At 45.2% G+C, this 22,116-nt stretch overlaps 1 protein-coding gene across 1 annotated transcript in view; it reads left to right on the top strand.

Moving 5' to 3' along the window:
- LOC118375905 (tumor necrosis factor receptor superfamily member 16-like) overlaps window positions 1–22,116 on the top strand; it is a 51,157-nt gene that overhangs the window by 28,288 nt on the left and 753 nt on the right. Inside the window, exons 4-6 of the mRNA XM_052491557.1 lie at window positions 12,530–12,767; window positions 14,385–14,572; window positions 19,033–22,116. The exon at window positions 19,033–22,116 is cut by the window's right edge and continues 753 nt beyond it. Of these exons, the coding sequence (XP_052347517.1) occupies window positions 12,530–12,767; window positions 14,385–14,572; window positions 19,033–19,079 (473 nt within the window). The 3' untranslated portion in view covers window positions 19,080–22,116. The remainder of the gene's footprint in view (window positions 1–12,529; window positions 12,768–14,384; window positions 14,573–19,032) is intronic.

Here is a 22,116-nt window from a genome sequence, read left to right as displayed (position 1 = left end):
GATTTGGCCACGTTTCAAGTGTGTGCAGACGTTTCAAGTGTGTGCAGACATTTCAAGTGTGTGCAGATGTTTCAAGTGTGTGCAGACGTTTCAAGTGTGTGCAGACATTTCAAGTGTGTGCAGACATTTCAAGTGTGTGCAGATGTTTCAAGTGTGTGCAGACATTTCAAGTGTGTGCAGACATTTCAAGTGTGTGCAGACATTTCAAGTGTGTGCAGACATTTCAAGTGTGTGCAGAAGTTTCAAGTGTGTGCAGACATTTCAAGTGTGTGCAGACGTTTCAAGTGTGTGCAGACATTTCAAGTGTGTGAGTATTCTGAAGAATGGTGTGTAGAAAGATGATGGTGTTGCAATTGTGGTGGGGATCATGATCCTGAGTTCCTGGAGTGCCCTGTGAAGGTGAAGAAGGTGGCAAAAGTTAGAGCTGTCAATCAAATCTCCTATGCGGAGGCGATTAAAAGAATTGAGAAAACAAGTAAAATCACATTTTATTGGCCACATACACATGGTTAGCAGATGTTAATGCACGTGTAGTGAAACGCTTGTGCTTCTAGTTCCAACTATGCAGTAAAATCTAACAAGTAATCTAACATATATACATATGAGAGTAATGTAGGGTATGTAAACATTATTAAAGTGGTGTTATGGTGGACAGGCAGTGGCTCGTGAGGCACTGTTGCGCCTTCTTCACCACACTGTCTGTGTGGGTGGACCATTTCAGTTTGTCTGTGATGTGTACGCCGAGGAGCTTAAAACTTTCCACCTCCTTCACTGCAGTCCCGTCGATGTGGATAGGGTGGTGCTCCCTCTGGTGTTTCCTGAAGTCCACGATCATCTCCTTTGCTTTTATGAAGTTGAGTGAGAGGTTATTTTCCTGACACCACACTCCGAGGGCCCTCACCTCCTCCCTGTAGGCTGTCTTGTCATTGTTGGTAATCAGGCCTACCACTGTAGTGTCGTCTGAAAACTTGATGATTGAGTTGGAAGCGTGCATGGCCACGCAGTCATGGGTGAGCAGGGAGTACAGGAGAGGGCTGAGAACACACCCTTGTGGGGCCCAAGTGTTGAGGATCAGCAGGGTGGAGATGTTGTTGTCTACCCTCACCACCTGGGGCGGCCCGTCGGAAAGTCCAGGACCCAGTTGCACAGGGCGGGGTCGAGACCCAGGGTGTTAAATGCTGAGCTGAAGTTAATAAACAGCATTCTTACATAGGTATGCCTCTTGTCCAGATGGGATAGGGCAGTGTGATAGCGATTGCATTGTCAGTGGACCTATTGGGGTGGTAAGGAAATTGGAGTGGGTCTAGGGTATCAGGTAGGGTGGAGGTGATATGATACATAACTTGTCTCTCAAAGCACTTCATGATGATAGAAGTGAGTGCTACGGGGCGATAGTCATTTAGTTCAGTTGCCTTATCTTTCTTGGGAACAGGAACAATTGTGGCCATCTTGAATTCTGTGGGGACAACAGACTGCAATAGGGATTGGTTGAATATGTCCGTAAACACACCAGCCAGCTGGTCTGCGCATGCTCTGAGGATACAGCTAGGGATGCCGTCTGGGCCTGCAGCATTGCGAGGGTTAACACGTTTATATGTTTTATTCACGTTGGCCACGGAGAAGGAGAGCCCACAGGATTTGGTAGCGGGCCGTGTCAGTGGAACTGTATTGTCCTCAAAGCGAGCAAAGAAGTTGTTTAGTTTGTCTGGCAGCAAGACGTCAGTGTCCGCGACGAGGCTGGTTTTCTTTTTGTAATCTGTGATTGATTGTAGACCCTGCCACATACGTCTCGTGTTTGAGCCGTTGAATTGCGTCTCTACTTTGTCTCTATACTGACACGTTGCCCGTTTGATTCCCTTGAGGAGGGAATAGCTGCACAGTTTGTATTCGGTTGTGTTTCCGGTCGCCTTGCCATGATTAAAGGCGGTTGTTAGCGCTTTCAGTTGCGTGCGAATGCTGCCATTGCTAATAAACTCGCTCACCGAGTCAGCGTATGTTACAATGTTATTGTCTGAGGCTATAGGGAGCATATCCCAGTTCACGTGATCAAAGCAATCTTGAAGTGTGGAATCCGATTGGTCAGACCAGAATTCTATTGACCTGAGCAGCATAAGTGAAGATATGGTACTGGATACACCACAGCCTGTAGTAAATGTTTTCTGCCAGACAAAAGATACCCTGTGTGTTAAAAGGGTGGAATTTGTTGCATTTATTTCCACAGTTATAAGCTATACAGGACAAGTCTCAAAGAAGTCTAAGAAACTGGACAAACTGACATCTGAAGACTTTCAAGGGGTACTGGCCCCGGAAGACCTGCCCTTCCAGGTTCCTCTTGAGCCTGTGTAGGGATCAGATCTGTTTTTATATTTTAACCAAAAAGTTTTGATTTACTTTATTTCTTTATTTTTGGGTAGTTTGTTTTTTGGGGAATCCTGTTTCCCTCCGGCATAGTAGGTGGCGGGATGCACATTCAATTGTGTGATCACCAATATACCATAGAACGTGCCATCAACAATCCTCACGACCAAGTGAGGAATCTTGTATTGTGTGACCCCTGTCTGTGCCACATGGTTTAGTGTGTGTCCCCTGTCTGTGCCACATGGTTTAGTGTGTGAGCCCTGTTTGTGCCACATGGTTAGTGTGGCACCACTATGTTGGCAAGACAACAAAATACTACAGGAAAGACGGTCATTTAGTGTGAGAGTAACGGCTGTCGTGGGTTGAAGAAGGTGAGGACCAGGGTGCAGACGTGTTCATCTTTATTTATCAATTGAACACTGAATGAAAAAACAACAAAAGAGAATGAACGAAACCGAAACAGTTCTGTCTGGTACAGAATACAAAAACAGAAAACAACTACCCACCAACACAGGTGGGAACAGGCTACCTAAGTATGGTTCTCAATCAGAGACAACGATTGACAGCTGCCTCTGATTAGGAACCATACCAGGCCAAACACATAGAAATACAACACACAGAACAAAACATAGAATGAAAAACATAGAATGCCCACCCCAACTCATGCCCTGACCAAACCAAAATAGAGACATAAAAAAGGAACTAAGCGCCGGACAGAAGGGAGACTCTGGTGGCGCCGGACAGGCGGGAGACTCAGGCGGCGCCGGAGTGAAGGGCGGCTCTGGCGGCTCTGGAGTGAAGGGCGGCTCTGGCAGCTCCGGAGTGAAGGGCGGTTCTGGCAGCTCCGGACTGACGGGCGGCTCTGTCGCCTCCGGACTGACGGGCGGCTCTGTCGCCTCCGGACTGACGGGTGGCTCTGGCACCTCCGGACTGACGGGCGGCTCTGGCGCCTCCGGACTGACGGGTGTCTCTGGCAGCTCCGGACTGACGGGCGGCTCTAGCAGCTCCGGACAGACGGGCGGCTGATCGAAATACAACACACAGAACAAAACATAGAATGAAAAACATAGAATGCCCACCCCAACTCACGCCCTGACCAAACCAAAATAGAGACATAAAAAAGGAACTAAGGTCAGGACGTGACAGTGAGAGGCTCAGCCTTGTTAGGATTTTGAAAGTCCTATAGTGCACACCTGTCATTACCCTACAAGTGGCCTACGGTAGCCAGCTAGCTAGCTAATAATACATTGTTTTTGTATTTACTTTCTAGGTTCTCCCACTGCCTCAGTTTTTTGGGTCCTTACAAAAACAAATATAATGAGCAATTTTCTCGATATTTGCGGTGGTAACAAAGTGCAGCAAGCAGCCATGTCGATGAATGGGAGACAGGGAAAAAAGTCTGTAACCAGAGTGGTTTAGAACGTGTTGTGATGTTTGACTTTACCAGTATAATCCACTTTCAAATTCAATTAAAATAAATCGCAGACTTTCATTACTTGAAACTAGCATAGGCCACAACTACTGGAGAGATATCAGTGACGCACATAACACAGAGCACCCCTTCTACGGGAGTGTGGGGGAGGGTTCTTGAAATGTAACATCCAATCAAAATCTTGCCTCTGGGAGCCAGTGGACCATTCAAACCGTTTTTGCAATAAAAAATGATCCAGACTTCGGCGGTTAACGCTTGATCTGATTGAATCTAGGCCTAACTCAGTCAATGTGTGTGATACTAGATTTCAATCTCGCTGACACAGTGTGTGTGTGTGTGTGTGTGTGTGTGTGTGTGTGTGTGTGTGTGTGTGTGTGTGTGTGTGTGTGTGTGTGTGTGTGTGTGTGTGTGTGTGTGTGTGTGTGTGTGTGTGTGTGTGTGTGTGTGTCAGGTAGGCATTTTCACATACTCCCTTCATATCCAGCTGTTTCCAAGTGGCAATCACTCACAATGAGAGAATGATTAGAGAGGGGGGGGGTGCATCAGATGTGCTGTGCTTTTCTGTGTGGACTGGAGGGTCGATAAGAGTGCTGGGGTTTCTCCTGCTCACACTCAGGTTTCACCGAGTGACCTTTATGAGCATCGAACACTCTGCAGCAAGACCCACACAGACTTAGAGATGTGAGCTGACATCTCTCTCTCTCTCAGCTCACATCTCTTTCTCTCGCTCTCAGCTCACACATCTTTCTGTCTCTCAGCTCACATCTCACTTTCTCTTTCTCTCAGCTCACATCCCTCTCTCAGCTTTACATCTCTCTTTCTCTCAGCTCACATCTCTCTCTGTTCACATCTCTCTCATCCTCTCTCAGCTCACATCTCTTTCTCTCTCTCTCAGCTCACATCTCTTTCTCTCTCTCTCAGCTCACATCCCTATCTCTCTCTCAGCTCACAGCTCTCTTTCTCTCTCTCTCAGCTCACATCCCTCTCTCTCAGCTCACATCTCGCTCTCTCTCTCTCAGCTCACATCTCTCTCTCTCAGCTTGAAATCTCTCTCTCACTCTCTCTCTCTGTTCACATCCCTCTCTCATCCTCTCTCAGCTCACATCTCAATTCAATTCAATTCAAGGGCTTTATTGGCATGGGAAACATGTGTTAACATTGCCAAAGCAAGTGAGGTAGACAACATACAAAGTGAATATATAAGGTGAAAAACAACAAAAATGAACAGTAAACATTACACATACAGAAGTTTCAAAACAGAACATCTCTCTCTCTCTCTCTCTCTCTCTCTCTCTCTCTCTCTCTCTCTCTCTCTCTCTCTCTCTCTCTCTCTCAGCTCAAATCTCTCTCTCTCTCAGCTCACATCACTCTCTCTCTCAGCTCACATCTCTATCTCAGCTCACATCACTCTCTCTCAGCTCACATCTCTCTCTCTCTCTCTCAGCTCACATCTCTCTCTCACCTCGCATCTGTCTCTCCCTCTCTCTCTTAGCTCACATCTCTCTCTCCCTCAGCTCACATCTCTCTCTCTCAGCTTGAAATCTCTCTCTCAGCTCACATCTCTCTCTCTCAGCTCACATCTCTCTCTCTCTTTTTCTCTCAGCTCACATCTCTCTCTCACCTCGCATCTCTCTCTCCCTCTCTCTCTTAGCTCACAACTCTCTCTCTCAGCTCACATCTCTCTCTCTCAGCTTGAAATCTCTCTCTCAGCTCACATCTCTCTCTCTCACTCTCTCTCTTTGTTCACATCCCTCTCTCATCCTCTCTCAGCTCACCTCTCTCTCTCTCTCTCTCTCTCTCTCTCTCTCTCTCTCTCTCTCTCTCTCTCTCTCTCTCTCTCTCTCTCTCTCTCTCTCTCTCTCTCTCTCTCAGATCACATCTCTCTCTCTCTCTCAGCTCACATTACTCTCTCGCTCAGCTCAGATCTCTCTCTCGGGTTTACTACAACTCTCTCTCAGCTCACATCTTTCTCTCTCTCTCAGTTCACATCTCTCTCTCAGCTCACATCTCTCTCTCTCAGCTCACATCTCTCTCTCTCAGCTCACATCTCTCTCTCTCTCTCAGCTCACATCTCTCTCTCTCTCTCTCTCTCTCTCTCTCTCTCTCTCTCTCTCTCTCTCTCTCTCTCAGCTCACATCTCTCTCTCTCAGCTCACATCTCTCTCTCTCAGTCTCTCTCTCTCAGCTCACATCTCTCTCTCAGCTCACATCTCGCTCTCTCTCTCTCTTTCTCTCTCTCAGCTCACATCTCCCTCTCAGCTCACATCTCTCTCTCTCTCTCTCTCTTTCTCTCTCTCAGCTCACATTCCTCTCTCTCTCACAGCTCACATCTCTCTCTCTCAGCTCACATCTCTCTCGCTCTCTCAGCTCACATCTCTCTCGCTCAACTCACATCTCTCTCTCGCTCTCTCAGCTCACATCTCTCTCTCTCTCTCTCTCTCTCTCTCTCTCTCTCTCTCTCTCTCTCTCTCTCTCTCTCTCTCTCTCTCTCTCTCTCTCTCTCTCTCTCTCAGCTCACCTCCCTCTCAGCTCACCTCCCTCTCTCTCTCAGCTCACATCTTTCTTTCTCTCTCTCTCTCAGCTCACATCTCTCTCTCTCCATCTCTTCATCTCTCAGCTCAGCGGTCTCTCTCCTCCACCATGCTGTTAATTGTGTGTGTCGGTGAGTGTGCAGACTGTGTGTGTGACAGGTTATATTGCACAATTCCTTAAACACTAAAGTTTAGCTTTTCATGACTCAGTTTATCACCTACAGACCCTTCTTAGATAAAGATGGAGAAATTATTTATCTCTCCCTCCTTATCTCTTCCCCACTCTCTCTTTCTCAGCCTCTCTTCTCCTCCCCTCTCTCCTTCCCCCTTTCTCCCCGAGCAGCCTTGAGTGGTTAGGCCGAGGGAATAGAGGGGGAAAAGGGATGAGGGGAGGAGTGGGTCATTCAGTGCTTCACTGCTGCAGTGTAATTACTCCTGCTAATCAGAGCATTTTACATCAGTGCTTCTGTTCCTCTTCTCCTCCATCCTCTCACCTCCTCTCTCCCCCTCCCCTCCTCTCTCCCCCACTCTCCCCCTCGCTCCCATACACTCTCCTACCACTGTCCCTTTCTGACTCTCTCTACCCCCACTCTCCCTATTAACTCTCACTCTCTATGGAAAGCAGAACGACAACTTGAATCATTTCATCCAAGGAGAGAGTGTGTGTGTGTCTGTGTGTGTGGGTGTGTGTCTGTGTGTGTGGTGTGTGTGTGTCTGTGTGTGTGTGTGTGTGTGTGTGTGTGTGTGTGTGTGTGTGTGTGTGTGTGTGTGTGTGTGTGTGTGTGTGTGTGTGTGTGTGTGTGTGTGTGTGTGTGTGTGTGTGTGGGTGTGTGTGTGTGTGGTGTTTACAAGAGGCCTAGGCAGATAGAGATAGGCCGCAATGAGACAGTGGGAGAGTGTTCTCTGATAGATAAAGAGGTCATTGTGCGTGTGGTGTGTTTGATAAGTGTCCTCCACCCCAACTTGACTGCAAGGAACCAAGGAGGGAATACAGTGCCTTGACTTTTTCCATGTTTTGTTGTGTTACAGCCTGAATTTAAAATGTATTCAATTGAGATGTTTTGTCACTGGCCAACACACAATACCTCATAATGTTAAAGTGGAATTATGTTTCTATACTTTTTTTGTTGTTGGACAAATTAATTCAAAATGAAATGCTGAAATGTAGACGTAGTCAACCCCTTTGTTATGGCAAGCCTAAATAAATTCAGGTGTAAAAATATGCTAAACAAGTCACATAAGTTTCACGGACTCACTCTGTTCGCGATACTAGGGTTTAACATGATTTTTGAATGACTACCTCATCTCTGTACCCCACACATACAATTATCTGTAATGTCCCTCAGTTGAGCAGTCTATTTCAAATACAGATTCAACCACAAAGACCAGGGAGGTTTTCGAATGCCGCAAAAAGAAGGGCACCTATTGGAAGATGGGTTAAATATCCCATTGAATATCCCTTTGAGCATGGGGAAGTTATTAACTACAACTAACTCAGGTACAAGGGATTTGAACAAGAGGCCAATGGTGACATTAAAACAGCTATAGAGTTTAATGGCAGTTATAGGAGGAAACTGAGGATCGATCAACAACATTGTAGTTACTTCACAATACTAACCTAATTGAGTGAAAAGAAGGAAGCCTGTACATAATGCAAATATTCCAAAACATCCATCCTGTTTGCAACAAGGCAATAAAGTAATACTGCAAAAAATGTGGCAAATAAATGTACTTTTTTCCCTTAATATAAAGTGTTATGTTTGTGGCAAATCAATACATCACCTGTATCACTCTCCATATTTTCAAGTATAGTGGTGGCATCATGTTATGGGTATGCTTGTAATCATTAAGGACTGGGGAGTGTTTTAGGATTAAAAATACATGGAATGGACTACAGTCTGCTTTCCACCAGACATTTGGACATGAATTTGCCTTTCAGCAGGACAGTAAACTAAAACACAAGGCCACATTTACACTAAAGTGGCTTACCAAGAAGACAGTAAATGTTCCTGAGTGGCCTAGTTACAGTTTTCACTTAAATCTACTTGAAGATCTATGGCAAGACCTGAAAATGCTTATTGCTGCGAAGGGTGCTTCTACAAAGTATTGACTCAGGGGTGTGAATACTTATGTAAGTGAGAATTTTCTGTATTTCATCTTCTAATACATTTGCAAAAAAATTGAAAAAACATGTTCACTTTGTCATATTGTGTGTCGAGGAAAAAATATACTTATTCCATTTTGAATTCAGGCTATAACAACAACATGTGGAGTAAGTCAAGGGGTACGAACACTTTCTGAAGGCATTGTATAGGGTTAACTTTACAATAAAAAACTTTAAAAAACTAAAATGCCAAATAAAATAAAATTGAATAGCATTTCTCTATCCTCCTCCACTCCCCCTAATAAACAGTTATTCACCAGCCTGGGCTCATAAAAGCTCAGGGAAGTTTTATTTGTTTCAGAGACGTTTAAATCCATTGAAGCTGAAATAAAACAGTTAAACCACGACTGCCTTTGGGTAACACGCTTAGCCGACCGAGACAGGCACTTGAGCCGCAGGTTTATTTCCCAGTTAACTGCCTTACTTTCTAGATCAGCACAGGGCAGATGCATACATGCAGGTAAGCGTGAGATATGAGAGAAAAACAGAGAGAAACAGAATGGGGAGAAAGAGAGAGAAAGAGGGCAAGGGGTTCAGAGGAATATAGAAAGAAAAAGGAGAAAAAGGAGATACAGCTAGAAGGAGGAAAAGAGAAAGTTTGTGTTGCTGACAGTGAGTTTTGAGTCACTCTGACTCACTGTGATCACCCCAGATTGCCATCCGTAGGGTACCGGATGAAATGGACACGGCTATCAGAACTCACACACACCGTCTCCAAAGGTGTGAATAAATGGTGTGTGTGTGTGTGGTCATTGTAGAATGATATGGCTGACGTAGTCGCTGCATGCACTGTATGACTCACACAGTGGAAAAAGTGGAAAGAGGGGAATTTGAAGTGATTGTGGAAATCTCATCTTTGGGATCCACTTGTTTTATCACCATAATGCTAAACTGACTGTAACTGATTGGTGAATAGAGATGGAAGGAGAAGCGCACTTCCTGAAAGTTCAAGCATGTTCTGTTACACCTGCACTGGGACTGACAGACTGGAAACGTGACTACCATTCCTACTGGCAACATCACTTGTGACCTGACCTTGGCCTAACATAATTCCCTGAAATCGATACCATGACTTTAAATAGGTTGAGTTTAATTTTTGTGTCTTGGTGTGATGTGGCTGTGAGCAGGGAGTGTCCAGTGTGGAACGGTATTCTCTACAGTTTCAGTAAACCTATCCCTCCCTACAGACAAAGGAATGTCCTGTCATCGCCAAGGAAACAGCCAGGAGATATCGGAGTCTTAACAAGCTGCAGAATTGAACAAATGTACCCTAATATTCCCATCAGTGTCCCTGGGGAGCGTAAATAAATATGCATTCAATCAATGTGGAGAAAAAATATGAAAAACAGCCTTGTCAGTAATAAAAAGAAGTGCTGAATTTTGACAGTTCGTTATTATTGTGATAGTCCACTGCTTAACTTTGTGTCAAACTGTCAAGAGACCACATCACTGACCAGGACTGCCATTTCATACTTCACTGTGTTCTTAAAGTTCCATCGCAGACATTTTTATCTCAATATCAAATCATTTCTGTGTAACGATGAAGTACTTTACAGTGATCGTTTTGAATTAAAATGGTCAAAAAGAAAGAAAAATAGCTTCTTAGCAAAGAGCAATTTCTCAAGTGGGGTGGGGAAAACTGAAAACTAGCTGTTATTGGCAGAGAGGTTTGGAACTCTTTCTTATTGGTCTATTAACTAATTTACAGCCTGGTGATGTCCAAACTCCATCCCACCAAAACAGGCAGAAATTTCAGGCAGTATTTTCAAAGCTCTTTCACTAAAATGGCATTATCATAATTTTCACAGTATTATACCAACCTCACTCATAGTGTGGAAATATCCACTCACCAGCCAGTTTATTAAGTACACCACTACGTTTCACAAAAATGGATCGCTCCTACAGACAGTGAGTCACTTGGCCATGGCTTGCTATCTTAAGCAGGCAGCCAGGCATCGAGGCATTCAGTTCCTGTTCGTTTGAATGTTAGAATGGACATAACGAGTGACCTAAGTGACTTTGAGTCTGGTTTGATCGTCGGTGCCAGGCGCGCCGGATCCAGTATCTCAGAAACAGCTGGCCTCCTGGGCTTTTTACGAAGAGAATGGTGCAACAAACACAAAATCCAGTCAATGCCAGTCCTGTGGGGGACAACAACTTGTGGATAAGCAACGACGAAGGAGAATTACAAGAATCAGGCAAGCTAACAGGCGTGCCACAAACAGACAAATAACGGCGCAGTACAACAGTGGTGTGCTGAACGACATCTCAAGAACGCACAACTCGTCGGTCCTTGTCACGGATGGACTATTGCAGAAAACCACCAAACTGGGTTCCTCTCCTATCAGTTAAAAACAAGAAGAAGCGGCTCCAGTGGGCACACGATCACCAACACTGGACAATTGAGGAGTGGAAAAATGTTCCCTGGTCCGGCGAATCCCGGTTCTTGTTGCTTTATGCTGATGGCAGAGTCAGGATTTGGCATAAGCAGCATGAGTCCATGGACCCATCCTGCCTGGTGTCAACAGACCAACATCCTGCCTGGTGTCAACAGACCAACATCCTGCCTGGTGTCAACAGACCAACATCTTGCCTGGTGTCAACAGACCAACATTCCTGTGGAATGTTTCCGACTTTTAGGTCTGACCCGGTGATTATAAAACACAGTGTTTATAAATCATATTATTTGAGGGATGAGGAAGCCTGCATGGGGTTCTGTTCTGTTGGGGATTACTCCTTCATATCCACACCACCACAGAGAGAGACAAGGCCCATCTCCACCATCCACCACACTCCCCTCGGGGTGTGGATACTGGCAGACATTCTGTATGTCTAATGCTTGAAGCATAACAGTTTTATTACACAACACACACTGTAGGAGTGCGTGACACAGCAGATAACAGGGTAACCACTACAAAGAACATGACTGAGTTGTCCTGTGCTGTATGTACGTTGCCAAGGGAAGCAGAAGCATGAAGGCCTCTGGGCAGCCATGGTGAATGGTGCTGCTGGCACACTGGAAAATAGCAGTTGTTCATTAATGCAATTAACAGAGAAACAGAAAGAGAGAGAGGAAATGGGACAATTTATAAAAATGTCTCCTCTTTAGTGAGTTAAGCCTGATGAAAACCAGACCTCTCCAGTAGCAGAGAGAGAGAGAGAGAGAGAGAAAGAGAGAGAGAGTTCCTACTGCTGCCCTCCCAGGCCTGGCCTGCAGCACCAGAGGTTAAGCTGAACACACTGACCCTCTAAAGCCCCTGACTTCGTACTGCGGGTACTCCACATGGTGTGTGTCATGTTATGTACAGAGATCACAGTCATGCTCCCATATAGAGAAGAACTTGGGCTGCGTCCCCAATGGCACCCTATTCCCTCTATAATAGCGCACTACTTTTGACCAGAGCCCTATGAGTTCTGGTCAAAAGTAATGCACTATGTAGGAAATAGGGTGCCCTTTGGGATGCGACCCTGGTGAGAGAGTCATGATGTGCTGCTGGGCTTGGGTTATTATGTGGGTGAGTGACAGTTTTCTCCCATCTCCTCGTCCTCTAGAAGCATTCCCCCTTTTTCTCCAGATAGCATCTTAGCCGGAGCCCATCTGCCTATAAGAACAAGCATTCACATGTGTGCGTGCACTGTCACTCAAACATCTGCTTAGGGACATCGTCGTGACTAAACCCAGGCTCAGAACTACTTGAAGAAGGATGTATACAGTTATAGTTTATGAAACGTTATTTTTTCATTATGGGGAAACGTAGCTTTTTGGTTTGTTTTTATTTCCCTGGTCCCCATTGTAAATGACCTTTTTGATATACCGGTGTGCTAACTACAGTACCATGTGCTGGTTCCAAGGAGACTTGATGTAGGTTGCTTAGCCAATGATAATGCATTCCTAAACTGGCTATTAATTACTGCTGGTTAAGTCTGTGATTTTTTTAAATAAAACATTCTTACCATAAAATAATGACCTCATACGAAAATGACCTCTTCCTCTCTTATATAATAGCATTCTCTCCATTTTCCTCTCTTCCTTCACTCTCCTTAGATCCTCTCCTCCCGTCCTACACTTCTCCCACCTTTCCCCTGGACCCGTCTTCCCCCTCTTTCACAGACATCTTCCCACCAGACAGCTCCAGCAGCCCCTCCCCGGGGGGAGAGAGCACCACGGCCCAGCCCAGCCCTCACTTCATCAGAACGGGCTTCAACGAGAACCTCATCCCCATCTACTGCTCCATCCTGGCTGCTGTGGTGGTGGGGCTGGTGGCCTACATCGTCTTCAAAAGGTGAGGGGCCATGGAGTGGGAGCATAGACAAAGCAGGGAGATAGGATATGAGCACAGATAGAAGCAGCTATCACACAGATAGAAGCAGCTATCACACAGATAGAAGCAGCTATCACACAGATAGAATAATATATCACACAGATAGAAGCAACTATCACACAGATAGAAGCAGCTATCACACAGATAGAAGCAGCTATCACACAGATAGAAGCAGCTATCACACAGATAGAAGCAGCTATCACACAGATAGAATAATATATCACACAGATAGAAGCAGCTATCACACAGTTAGAATAATATATCACACAGATAGAAGCAGCTATCACACAGATAGAATAATATATCACACAGATAGAAGCAGCTATCACACAGTTAGAATAATATATCACACAGATAGAAGCAGCTATCACACAGATATAAGCAACACGGATAGAAGCAACACAGATAGAAGCAGCTATCACACAGATAGAAGCAGCTATCACACAGATAGAATAATATATCACACAGATAGAAGCAGCTATCACACAGATAGAAGCAGCTATCACACAGATATAAGCAACACAGATAGAAGCAGCTATCACACACATAGAAGCAGCTATCACACAGATAGAAGCAGCTATCACACAGATAGGACCAGAGACAAAGCAGGGAGGATGATACATGTATGCAGACAGTGGGGTCAGGCTGGAGGAGGGAGAGAGAGTGAACTAGGACAGAGAGAAGGGGAATGACAGACAGGATGGTGTTTGAGTGATGTAGCCCATGGCTAAAGAAAGGCAGGGAGCCCGATTGTATGGTGTAATATTCAGGCCTGTTGTGGAATGGCAAGATATTGACCCAGTTACACCACATGATTACACACACACACACACACACACACACACACACACACACACACACACACACACACACACACACACACACACACACACACACACACACACACACACACACACACACACACACACACACACACACACACACACACACACACACACACACACACACACACACACACACACACACACACACACACACACACACCATAATGCATTTCAAAGGTCACACACACAAAGGTCACACATACACACACAAGCATTTGCACACAACACATACACACACACGCCGATTCAAACACACCATGTACCAAGTTAACAAGCTCATCATCAAATCCAGTATCGATTGTAAAGTGCAGTCCAGTTGAAATCCGAGTGGCTACTTCGTCAACACAAACAGTTACGGGGCTACTTTAATATCTGTCTCCTTCCACTGTATAAACAGGTCCAACACGGTCTGTTAAAAGGCCTTGATTGACTGATTGATTAGATTGGATCATTACGACTAGGAGGCTGTTCCAGCCAGAGACAACATTACAGTAAAAATGACTGAGGATAAAACCACTATGAAGCCAGAAGGCTTGTTTCCCTGCTGGTCCTTTCTGTTTACTGGAAGACTTTCAGAGATGTTTGATGACTGATCACTCCTCTTCCCTTCCATGTTTCCTGATGACCATCCCAATCACAAAACGTCCATTACTTGTATCACATCAATTAAACCACTTCTGGGAACACAGTGTTGTGGGCTTGACTCACTTCTTCTCCGTTCACACCTTCATAGGTGGAACAGCTGCAAGCAGAACAAACAGCCGGCTAACAACCACCAAGCCACAGCAGCCAATCAAACGGTGACGCCGGAGGGGGAGAAGCTGCACAGCGACAGCGGCATCTCAGTGGACAGCCAGAGTCTGCAGGAGCAGCAGCATGCAGCCCAGGCCCAGACACAGACACACAGACAGGAACAGATAGGTGAGCTCTACAACACACAGCTAGATGCTGTAATGAAAGTCTGTATTAGTGTGTGTTCACCTGTTGGGTCTGTATGGAGATTCTATGCTAGCTGGACTAGGCATATGCAGGTGAGAGATGAAAGTGGTAACAAAGTGAATTTAGGATACATATTTTATTATTGTACATAGCGAGTCTCAGATATTATCCCGTTCTGGGTACATACTTAGACACGACTTTGGAAATGTCACCAAATACGTCTTAACATGGGAGGTTATGATGGAGGGAAGGATGAGTAGTCTACACAATTTACATCTGATATCTGTGTATATCTGTGTATACCAATGTATACCCCTTTACCTATGCTACATGTGACCCAGCATTCGATATTTGGGTGAGAGAGAGAGAGAGAGACAGAGAGAGAGACAGAGAGAGAGAGAGAGAGAGAGAAAGAGTGGACAGGGTGGTCCAGTATTCGGTGGGAGACAGCACCACTGCCTTGTGGGAAATACATGATGAATGGTCGTGAAGGAGGAGAGCAACTTTTTAAACGGAACAAGAAAGTGAAAACAAAAGCAAGAGCTTCAGGAATGTGAAGTGGTCTCTCTATAGAGCCTGGAGCAACCTACCTTCCTTTCATTTAAAAATCCATGGCAGAGACACAGTCAGTCCTCTTATACTGAGGAGAACCATGTTCTACATACTCCTCTCTCCATCTCTTTAGCTCTTTCAACTTATCTCTCTCTTTCTGTGTCTCTCTACATATCTACTCTTTCTCCCTCCCTTTCTATCTCCCCTTTTCTTTATCTCTCTCTCTCTCTGGAGTCTCAGTGGCGTGGCACGGCTTCTATCCACTCAGAGGAGTGAAAGAGAGAGCTTTGTCGTCAAAAGGAAGAGAGGAGACCAACTACAGAGTGAAGAGTTTGTTTTTCCAACCTCCTAAGTGCTGAGCCAGAGCCTAAGGGGCCCCACACATCCAGTGACTCAGCATCTCTCTCTATGCAGTCATGAATGCATAACTGAAGAAGTTATGAAGTAGTAATGAGGTAGTTCAGAAGACAATTATAAAGTTATGTTTGTTAATAGTTAACTTATGCACCCTGATCTGACCCTGGACCTCTGCTGTTTTGGATCTTACCCACAACTTAAATGCATACCCATGCCCATGTGATGTTTGGGAAGCCTGGGAAATGCTGCTATTGTTTTATTTTGTGTTGTGGGAATTCTATTCATTTCCCCCCACTCAGAAATGCAAAGCCTCAGTATAATGGAGAAAAGGGGGCATCTTTTTCTGGGGATTAGCATGTGATTGGGTCATTGAGTAGATGCCCGCCCCTTTAACCCTTGTCTCTTTGTGTGATTGGCTCATTAGCAGGTGTTGTGTAATGGAGGCCAGGCCCGATCCCCCTGCCTGTTTAAATCTGATCCAGTAACAGTGTTTAATGTCTGCTGATTAGCATCAGCTCTGTCTTCTGGCGCAGAAGCCATTAAAATACAGTACTGCACACAGCATGCTGTGGGCTGGGTGGCTACTCCACTAGTAAATGGGGACTTGTTAAAATATAAAACACCCAAGGGGGTGAGAATATGTACAATAAATCCATAAAATCATATGGATTTCCCTTTTCAAATGAACCACATTTTACACATACAGTATGACTGAAAATCCCACAGCAGTCTTTGTAGACGGTGTCATACCCAGTCAAAACAAGTCAATTAAGATTCCAAGTGAAATATGAAAATCTATAAAAGATACCCTGTGCTTTGATTGACAAGCTCAAAAGGACTCCCCGCGTCCCTGCCTTGGGGTAAGAACTCCCAAAAGACTTACAGACATCTATAATACGTCTTCTCTACTCTCCAGTGCAATCTGGTGATCTTTTAAATAGCAATCTGTCTTTTCCCTCTGAGGCTCCTTCCCCTTTACGCTGGAGTATTCCTTCCTCAAGGGGCAGAGGGGTGTTTAAAATTTAAATGGGACTCAAACCTCTCACTCATCTCTTTCATCATCGTGCCTCTGTCCTTAATCTGATCCCATTCTCTACCTGAACGATAGTCACAGAAACTGTCAATCAAAGTCTGCTCATCCCAGGTTAGAGGGGCAGTGGGCTAAAGCTAGTGTAGTACAACGCTAGTGTAGTAGGAGAGTAGCTAGTATAGTAGGAAAGTAGCTATTAGGGGTAGGAGAGTAGCTAGTGCAGTATGAGAGTAGCTAGTAAGGTAGAATTGTAGCTATAGGGGTAGGAGAGTAGCTAGTGGGGTAGGAGAGTAGCTAGTAGGGTAGAAGAGTAGCTATATGGTTAGGAGAGTAGCTAGTACATTGGGATAGTAGCTAGTAGGGTAGGAGAGTAGCTAGCTAGTGGGGTAGGAGAGTAGCTAGCTAGTGGGATAAGAGAGTAGCTAGTGGGGTAGGAGTGTAGCTAGTGGGGTAGGAGAGTAGCTAGTAGAGTAGGAGAGTAGCTAGTGGGGTGGGAGAGTAGCTAGTAGGGTATAAGAGTAGCTAGATGGTTAGGAGAGTAGCTAGTGCATTGGTAGAGTAGCTAGTAGGGTAGGAGAGTAGCTAGTGTAGTAGGAGATTAACTAGTGGGGTAAGAGAGTAGCTAGTAGGATAGAAGAGTAGCTAGATGGGTAGGATAGTAGTTGGTGGGGTAGGAGAGTAGCTAGTGGGGATGAAGAGTAGCTAGTGTAGTAGAAGAGTAGCTAGTAGAGTAGGAGAGTAGCTAGTGGGGTAGGAGAGTAGTTTGTGCAGTAGAAAGCTGGTGTAGTAGGGAGTAAAGCCCTTTCTGTTGAGGAGGCAGCCCTGGGATGTGGATGAGGTAGACAACAAGAGCTTTAGAGCAGGACAAATACTGACGTATTGCGTTGTCCAAAGCACTTTGAGACTAAATGAAGAGCTATATAAATGCTAATCCATTATTAGTATTAATCATGAATAAATGTAACATATTGTAGTGGGGACCTCTGTATTGAGTCAGTTCTAAAAGAAAGAGGGATGTCAGTGGTGGGAGGGGTACAGTGTGACAATCAGACAGAGAAGCTAGGGCCAGGTCATATTTACATTTTGCATGTACACTTTGGTAATTTAGCAAATGCTCTTATCCAGACAGACTTACAGTCAGTGCATTCAATTGAGGTAGGTAAGACAACCACAAATCACAGTCCTTGTTTAAGCAAAATCCCATCACAGAGAGGGCAATCGAATGTGAGGAGGAATGTGAGACGCCTCAAGGTGCCAGAGGCAATGACGTACATGTAACTGCCGGCTGATTGACAGGTAGTGTATGTGGTGGTTAGGGCTGGTCAGGGCTGGTCAAATGACCCTGGGGCAACAGAAAGTAATCAGCATGTCTCCTGTATTCCATTCTTGCCATTAAGAGGAGAGCAGTTGATTGCCTATTCACTACCGATCTCAATCTCAGTCTTAATCAGCTATCTTTAAAGCTTCGGAGTGGGCTGAAATCAAATCAGCAACGGCTGAACATGCTAATGGAAGATCGGCTGTTAGATCGACTATTCTGAACATGCCCAGTAGAATTTAATCTGATAAAGACTGGTCAATAGCTTAGAAATGGAATGGGTGAAACAGTGGTTCCCATTTAAAGCAACCATTACATTTTCTGTGTCAACAATATTTATCAAGGAAGCCACCAACTGACTCAGTAGGTTAACATTTGCAGTCTAGGGAGGGCTGCATGAACCATTCAAAGAGGAGTTCCTGAAGAGGAACACAAATATTTTGCTGCTATCATGAAAAGACAGAATGATTCAGCAAGACTGCTCAGTGTCTGTCTGCAGTGTCTGTCATGCCTGCAGGATGGCTGTCTGAACAGGAAGGAGAACAAGTCACAGACTGCATGACGTACTCTGGAGAGAATCAACATGAATAACGAGAGCTAAAGGAGAGCCAGAGGAAAAAGAGAGGATTTCAGAAAAAAAATGGAATGTGTGTAGAATGAGAGAAGATCGACTGTAGCAGAAGCTCCGCCTCTGTGTGCACCACATACACTTAAACAGGCCTGATGATGTCATAGCGTGGTTGATAAAAAAAAAGCCATTCTTGTGAACCTTTAGAATTAGAGCTCTCTTCTGGCTGGCACAGGGGTGCATTGATCAAGGCAAGAAAACAACCAGTGAGCTCAGAGCTCCTCTAAAAAACGCCTCTGTATTCCGGAAGCGTTTCCATGGCACCCCTCAATTGACAACAGGTTGAGTGAGGGCTTATGGGGAAAAGGGGACATTTGTCCCTCTTCCTCACTCCCTGTAGTAATGAGTTCAGTGAAACAGTTGGAGGGGTTGATGAGTTTGTGACCTCACAAGGCCCCCTACAGGGCAAAGTGTGTCAGAGTGGACACAGCGTCATAGACCGCTGACCACTGATACTGTGGTAATTCATACGACCAGAGAACATCTGCATGTTTCACCACTGATCATATATGTTTTTAACATGTTTCTCTCTCTCTCTCTCTCTCTCTCTCTCTTAGTGGTGAGGGTGGATGGGGGACCTGACTCACCTCCCCCCCAGGTCTGAGGAAGAGGAGAAGCCGCTGACAGGAAGGAGGAGAGGGGGAAGTGGGGTTGCCATGGAAACCTTGATGTGGGAACGGACATACAGTATAAGAGTACAGACTGAGTGGGCTTCTTGGATACAACAAGGAAGTTGACGACATTATCGCCCCTTTTCACCAAGGGTGGCCACTGGTTTCTGACTGGACTCTTGTCCCAGTATGGACCCTTATTGGACAGACTGGAGCATCAGAGGCTGACCCAGTATCTCTACACAGAACCCAACTCTGCCAGTGTGTCTTTGAACACTAAACCTCTCCGCCAGTACCAACCCTAACACCAACGCCAAACACCAACCCAAACCCAAACCCTAACACCAAACAACTGTCTGCCTCAAGTCACTAAAGTTGCAATATCACTACCACCCATAATCCAAGAAGCATCACTGTGTTAGATATCCTGCTCTCCGTCTTTTCTGTCAGCTGGTGTTGACCAATCATTATGAAAAGTGTGTTAGCATGTTATCCCATGAAGGAGTTTCATCCTGTGTCCCCATAAGTTCACTGCCAACTTCCTTTGACCATTTGCTAAAATGATTATTCATCCACCCCCTGATTCCCCACTACTCACTCACATCATCAAATGTTTGTGCCTCAGAGGTAGATAGACCCTTGTCTGTACTCTCTCTCTCTCAGCGTGTAACTATTTGTCCCCCTTTCCATCCCTCCATCTGTACCTATCCTAGTGTGTTCTCAGGGCAAGTCCTGCAGTAGTCTCTCCGTCACACCCCCAGACTGTCTTCTCAGACCTCAGCAGTAGCAGCTTGTTGTAATCCTCCATGTGAACCTGTCTGATAGTATCCCACTGTTATCTATTCAACACAACTCAGTGGGGGAACTGTTATGCTGCGTTTAGATGGTACGAGGTAGACGGCGTCCGGATGTCATTGTTTTCAATGAGAGCACGACGGTAAATGCTGTGGAGGTCACGGTAGACGGGACATGCCACCAGAGTTAAAATATTTAAACTTTTGTTGTCTGTCGTAGCGTTGTTTTCTACCAGATGTTGATTTGCACTGTTTGTTTACCGAAATCACCATAGCAACACATACCATCGTGCTGACTTGCTTTCTTCTTGTATGACGGTTTCTGCGTCCCTCGTCTAAATGCAGCATTAGTCATCCATTCCAAAATCTCCTATCCTTTTTCTTTACCACAGACACAGACATTCCTAAGGTGTACAGGGACTGACACATGTGTGTTGTTGTTAGACTGTTGCCTCTGATTACTGCTCTCCTATTCTCATTGGCTGTGGATCATTCCATCATTCTGTCACCGCAACATGATACACCATCCCTCCTCTGTTTTCTGACACACTTGACTCCTTTCCTCCATCCAACATGGACTCCAGGATTCTGTTGGAATGATTCATGCTTTGAATGTAACAGATTCTAGATGTTTCTCTCGTGTCTGTTTGTGGCGCATCCGCCTCTCTTAGTGGTTTGAGTTACAAGGCCTCCTCAGCAGTGTAGCTCCATTACCCCAGGAGCTGTGATATGCAATATGAGGAGCAATTTGGGACTATTTAACATACCTGACTCATTGACCTGACGCATAATGTGATGTCCAACTGCCAAAAATGGAACTGTGACATCATCAGAAAGAGAATCTGCAGTATCAGTATTCGAGGCTGTTCCATGGTAGCCTGACGAGAGTTGTCTCGAAATAGTACACAGTTTATATACAAACACTGTATAGTAGGTTATACTCAAGACTCCCCTTAATGATCAATTATATTGTACTTGCTCACTCGTCAGAGACTTCCGTCTCACTGAAATAAACACAAGCACTTGCACACACACACTCACGTGTAGATATGTGTGTGTGCTAAAGAGTGTGCGGTGGCGCTAATGTGTCTGCTGCGGTATGGTATGGTAGGGGTATGGGTGTAAACACAGGGGCCATTAGGGAGACATTCCTGACAGGCAGGTATAATTACCTCAGGGTTTCAGGTTCATTTAGCTTCACTCAGTCAGCTGGCTCTCATCTAAATCCCTCTGTTCTGTACTGCACAGAGACATACAGAACGCTTTTAAAGTGGCAACAATGTGACATTACCATTACTCACCTCTCATGTGTCTGAGAGAGCAGTGACATTTTACTGTATCACAATAGTGATCTGAAGCATACTGAAGCATACGCAGCATACTGAACACGCAGTAGGTATTAGATGTTAGCAATGTAGCTACGTTTACTGTAACTGGACTGCTTTGAAGTCCAGGTTTGATTCCCAGGGACATGCGAATACTCAGGGTCCCTTTGGTGTGGTTTGGTGCTTGAATTTAGATGTAGGTAGATAGCAAAGTAGAGATATTAGCAGAGATACTTTTGTGTGTGTGTGTGAGAGAGAGATAGAGATAGATAGAGAGAGAGAGAGAGAGAGAGAGAGAGAGAGAGAGAGAGAGAGAGAGAGAGAGAGAGAGAGAGAGAGAGAGAGAGAGAGAGAGAGAGAGAGAGAGAGAGAGAGAGAGAGAGAGAGAGAGAGAGAGAGAGAGAGAGACAGAGACAGAGAGAAAGAGAGAGAGAGAGAGAGAAAGACAGAGAGAGAGACAGAGAGAGAGATAATCTGGCGTAGCAAAGATACAGCAGGGAAGACGCTCTCATAGTAGTGAGTTTTGAGGCTTTTGAATAGAAAACAGACCAACACACCCATACTATATTCCCCCTGGGGGCCTCTTTCTGCTTGTGACATATCCAGTGGCTTCACACACACAGTGTTTCACACAATATTATTGACAGCAGTGTGATTCATATTGCTCCACAATGGAAGTGCAGTAGGACCCAGTGGACCAACAGATTGGCATAATACCACTGACTGACAGGAGGGATTGTCATCAACGACTAGTGAACAACTGAACCTTTCACTGTGGCTGGCGGCCCCACGGGCCCAATCTAACACTGTGCTGTCTCACAGGTGAATAGAGGTGTCAATATAGTATCTACAGTATGACTCAATCTGTACTGTTCCTCCACAGCAGGGGACACTGGTAGAGTGAATGAAGA

Source organism: Oncorhynchus keta, chromosome 32, assembly GCF_023373465.1.
Source record: "Oncorhynchus keta strain PuntledgeMale-10-30-2019 chromosome 32, Oket_V2, whole genome shotgun sequence".
NCBI classification, from domain to species: Eukaryota; Metazoa; Chordata; class Actinopteri; order Salmoniformes; family Salmonidae; genus Oncorhynchus; species Oncorhynchus keta.
This window is presented reverse-complemented; position numbering and strand designations above follow the sequence as displayed.